The sequence below is a fragment of the Acyrthosiphon pisum genome, chromosome X, assembly GCF_005508785.2.
Source record: "Acyrthosiphon pisum isolate AL4f chromosome X, pea_aphid_22Mar2018_4r6ur, whole genome shotgun sequence".
NCBI lineage: Eukaryota > Metazoa > Arthropoda > Insecta > Hemiptera > Aphididae > Acyrthosiphon > Acyrthosiphon pisum.
In genome coordinates, this window is record NC_042493.1 from 111,011,995 (window position 1) to 111,016,800 (window position 4,806).

Here is a 4,806-nt window from a genome sequence, read left to right on the forward strand (position 1 = left end):
CCCACTGTTAATGACTGTATATGACAATATTTTCCCAAAAAAAATGTAGTAGGCCACATTTGTTTTGTTTAGGTACTTTAAATAAAGTGTTCCTAAAACAGGCGCTTAATTTCAGTTTTTAATTGTTGGTGCCCAAATGTTTGTTCATTCAAATATAACTTTTACTAATCATTGAACCTGCAATCCCTTCCCCACAAAATGACCAATTTGACTTAAAATATACATAATTTCAATGGTTTATGTTCACAGGAATATTGAGATACCCAAAGAAGGACATACATCAGTATGGATTTACCATTAGAAATATCTGAAGTAAATTCCAAGTAAGCAAATACACTTTAAGCAATAAAACATTACAACAACTTGAAATTTTAACTTACATTTTTAAATTATTTCATTTGATAAAACTAGGTTTTTATAATTTATTTAATTAATACCTACTTGTATCTGATTTAAACAGAACTTGTCTGAGTACTGAATAATATATATTAATTTTTTACAATTTTTTTTAGGTATGATAGTAATATGCACAGTTCTAGAGTGCTGACTATTCCACTTATTAGATGTGATGATCTAGTATCCAGTAGAGTTATTAAACTAGAACTTATTGATAATACAGACCATACAAATGCGAATCAATCATTACAAACGGAGTAAGAATTGTATATACTTCATTATACTAAAAATAAATTAACTATACTAAAAATGATGGTAACTTGTTTAAAAACTAAAATTTCAATAAAAGCCTCCAAGATGCCCGATTTCATAATCTTTTGCGGAGTTTGTTTGTGGTGATTCTCTGGCTTTGTTAATCATCCTTGCAATATATGAATATAAACGTTTCCTATTTCCAATGTACCAATTGGTCTAGTGTAGAGTCACTCTAGTGGTACAAAATTTGGATATTAATTCGAATTTGCTTAAGTGGGCTATTTAAGATAGACTTCCTTACCCTTTTTATTTTAAACCTTGGTATTAATCCAAAAAAAAAAAAAATTAATTTTCATATACCTATAACAAAGACTAAAATAAAACAATTAATGACGCCGCCTCTAAAGCTTAGCTTGCGGTGGGTGCAGCAAGTTCAATACGATACAAATATATTACATAAATTATTTAAATATACATAGGAATAGAAAAAAAATTTCATATTATAGAGTTATATAATGATAAGAATACAACTAAAAGTGTTATTTTTTATGTGACATAGTTAATACCTATTTAGATGTTTTAAAAAAATGTTATAATAATATTTGTTTTTATATGATTTTAAATTAATGTTAAGCTTAATACATAAACGAATAATGACATTACTGTGATATTCAGATTTACAGTTTGTTTCATTCGTGTTTGATGGCTATGTGATGGTTAATTTTCTTTTAGATCTATGTTAAAAATATAACTAAGGATATTCCATATATACAAGCCATTTAGGTTTTTATACATTGAATGTCCTGTAAACGCATAATGTCAAGCCTGAGCTGGTAAATGATAATTGTTAATTGGGTTAAGTTAAATTGATAGAAAATATTTTAAAAAGTTTAATGTAATTAGTTATCCTAAATTTTTTTTTTAACTCAGTTAAGTAAAAATTATATGGAAAATTACAATTAACTTATAATGTAAGTGTATTTATTTATATTTATTTTTATAAATACATAGGCAGTAATATGGTTTGTAATAATAAAAAGTTAATGTGTATGCAATATGTATAATAATAATTTTAATTACCTATATTTATTATTTTATTATTTATAAAGTAATGTAAATTTGATTAAGTAACTCGTTTTTTATTAAGTTTATATTAATAAAAATCAGTTAAGGAAAAACTTAAGTTAATGAAAGTTAAAATTAACTTAACTTTAACTCTTTGACTCGTTTATTCCCAGGCTTTCATAGTATTACAAACACAATTAATAGCTATGCATTGAACAAATTAAATATATTATCTAACACATGATTAAATTGAATATAAATATGTTAAAATAACAAAAAATTATATAGGTACATAATTATCAAACATCTTATTACAATCTACTTAATATTAATTGTTGAAACATTTTTATTTTTAGACCTAAATGTGAAAATCAAGATGAAATATACCCAACGGATGCCAAAATAAAAATCGAAAAGGATATAAATGGCAGTTTTGAGTATGAAGGAACAGTTAAAAACGAATCGCATTTTTCAGAACTATCTATTCATATGGATTCGGACATAACATCAAACTTAAGTCAAATAAAAATCAAAAGAAAAAGACTAGTTTGTGATAATTGTGCAAAATCATTTTATAACAAAGCCGATTTGATTAAACACATATTACGTTGTACAAGAGAAAGGTTCTACAAATCTGATATTTCTGATCAAGGGTTTTCTCAAGCAGGAAATCTGAAAAATCATAAAAAGTTACACAGTGGAGGAAAGTGGAAGCAATGTGATTTCTGTGATAAAAGGTTTTCTAGAAAGACAGATTTAACAGTGCATTTGAGGACACATACTGGAGAAAAGCCATTTACATGTGATATGCGTGATAAAAAGTTTTCTCAAGCATCAAATTTGAATACTCATAAAAAGTTACACAGTGGAGAAGAGTTATTTAAATGTGATATCTGTGATAAAAGACTTTCTCGAGCATCATATTTGAAAGATCATAAAAATATTCATAGTGGAGAAAAGCCATATTCGTGTGATATGTGTGATAAAAGATATTCTCAAGCATCAAGTTTGTATAAACATAAAAAGTTACACAGTGGAGAAAAACCAATTAAATGTGATTTCTGTGATAAAAGGTTTTCTATAAAGGCACATTTAACATTCCATTTGAGGAAACATACTGGATATAAGCCGTTTACATGTGATATTTGTGATCAAGGGTTTTCTCAAGCAGGACATTTTAAATATCATAAATATATGCATAGTGGAGAAAAGCCATATTCATGTGATATGTGTGATAAAAGGTTTACTCAAGCAGGAAATTTGAAAAATCATAAAAAGTTACACAGTGGAGAAAAACCATTTAAATGTGATTTCTGTGATAAAAGGTTTTGTGGAAAGACAGATTTAACAGTGCATTTGAGGACACATACTGGAGAAAAGCCATTTACATGTGATATGTGTGATAAAAGGTTTTCTCAAGCATCAAATTTGAATAGTCATAAAAATATTCATAGTGGAGAAAAGCCATACAAATGTGATATCTGTAAAAAAAGCTTTACTCAAAGTGGACATTTAAAAACGCATAAAATAACACATACTCGAGATTAGAAATATAAATGTGCTATCTGCAATATATAAATATTATATAATATATATAATATATATACAATAAAAGGTTTTCTGCACATTCAAATTTAAAAATCCATGCAAGGAACATACCATTGAAAGGTCTTAAATCATTAAATTTTTTTTGTCAGGTTTTGATATACCATGAACTAATCACTTTTCAAAAATGTGATTACATTCGTCTTTATACTATTAAATAATTAATTTATGTATATTGTTTTCCTGTAACTCGTTACAATTATATTGCATTTATCTTTCCACTAGCTGGTTTTTATACCACTATTTAATTTAATAATTTACAAATTTGTTTATAGTTATGTTTAAAGTTATATTCATTAAGTTAAAATGTATGTATTATAATTTCATATTAATATACAATATTTATTATGTTCAACAAAATATGGAGAATTTAATTTAAAAATTATCCCTTTTATGCTCTAAAGAATTACGGGAGAATAGTCAGGTTTCCTGTCCGCTCCACTGTTCAGTTGGTGTTAAGTGTATCTCAACATTGAGGGATAAGTTACTGTAATGTTTGTGTTTGAAAAAAAGTCAAAAATAATACGAATTAAACCAGTAAACTATGATATAAACATCTTGTGAAAATTCAATTGTCTAAGGTTATTCGCCTTTAAGTTACACAAACAAAACCATGATGATTTTTTTAAACACTCGTTTTGCATAAAAATGCATAAAGTATTGATTACAGAACAAAATTATCAAAACCATGCATTTTTACTGAAAATTGGTTTTCAACAAAATTGATTTTTATTTTTGTTGCAACTAAAATAAATAACTGTAAATACTTACATGACATTTTCACTAAATGTTTATATTAGCATATTCTATACACCATATAATTTAAATCAAAATTATTAGACGTGAAGTTTTCGATTATTAATAATTTTGCTCGGTCCAAAAACTTGAATATTTAATACAAGGCTCCTCATAAGCAGGGCTCATAACTTATAGCTCTAAAAAAAGGTTGTTATAAGCGCTTAAATATGCTCTAAAAAGTATTCATATAAGCGATTGAACATGCACTAAAAATACTAAAATATGCAAAAAAAAAACGTTTGTATACAAAAATTATTATTTTATTATTATTATTTATTATATTATTTTATTATTTTAGCTTCGATTATTAAAAAAATATTATTAATATTACATTGGAATTATTGTACTTAATTGTATCATGATCATCTTGTGGTAATTATTTATTCTGCGATTGTTCTGATAAAAAAAAAAAAAATGTATGAATTTATAATTATATATTTTTTAAATATTTTTAATTATGTATTTACCTTGAAAATTACAATAAATAATCAGATGTTTGTACAAGTTTTCAAAGTGAAATGATCTTCGATTTTAACTGAGTAGGGTCTCGTACATTGAAAATGATCGCTCGATGTCCACTGACGTAATTGATGCAAACTTAAAATATACGAGATCATCTGTTGAGAAGTCTTCAGGAGGTCCAAGTCCAAGTTCTGTATTCATATTAATACCAGATAATACATTTGA

The 4,806-nt window shown here is 25.8% G+C and overlaps 1 protein-coding gene across 1 annotated transcript; it reads left to right on the forward strand.

Moving 5' to 3' along the window:
* The first annotated feature begins 515 nt into the window (after positions 1–515).
* Positions 516–3,537, forward strand: LOC100161406 (zinc finger protein OZF-like). The gene is made up of 2 exons (XM_029492161.1): positions 516–653; positions 2,073–3,537. The coding sequence occupies exons 1-2, from the start codon at positions 526–528 to the stop codon at positions 3,262–3,264; spliced, it is 1,320 nt and encodes a 439-aa protein (XP_029348021.1). The 5' UTR covers positions 516–525; the 3' UTR covers positions 3,265–3,537.
* Positions 3,538–4,806: the final 1,269 nt, after the last annotated feature.

Excerpts from the sequence above, each read along its gene's own strand:
- LOC100161406 (XM_029492161.1), top strand. The coding sequence starts at position 526 with ATGCACAGTTCTAGAGTGCTGACTATTCCACTTATTAGATGTGATGAT. Across the intron at positions 654-2,072 it reads AATCAATCATTACAAACGGA|ACCTAAATGTGAAAATCAAG; the intron begins GTAAGAATTGTA and ends TTTTATTTTTAG.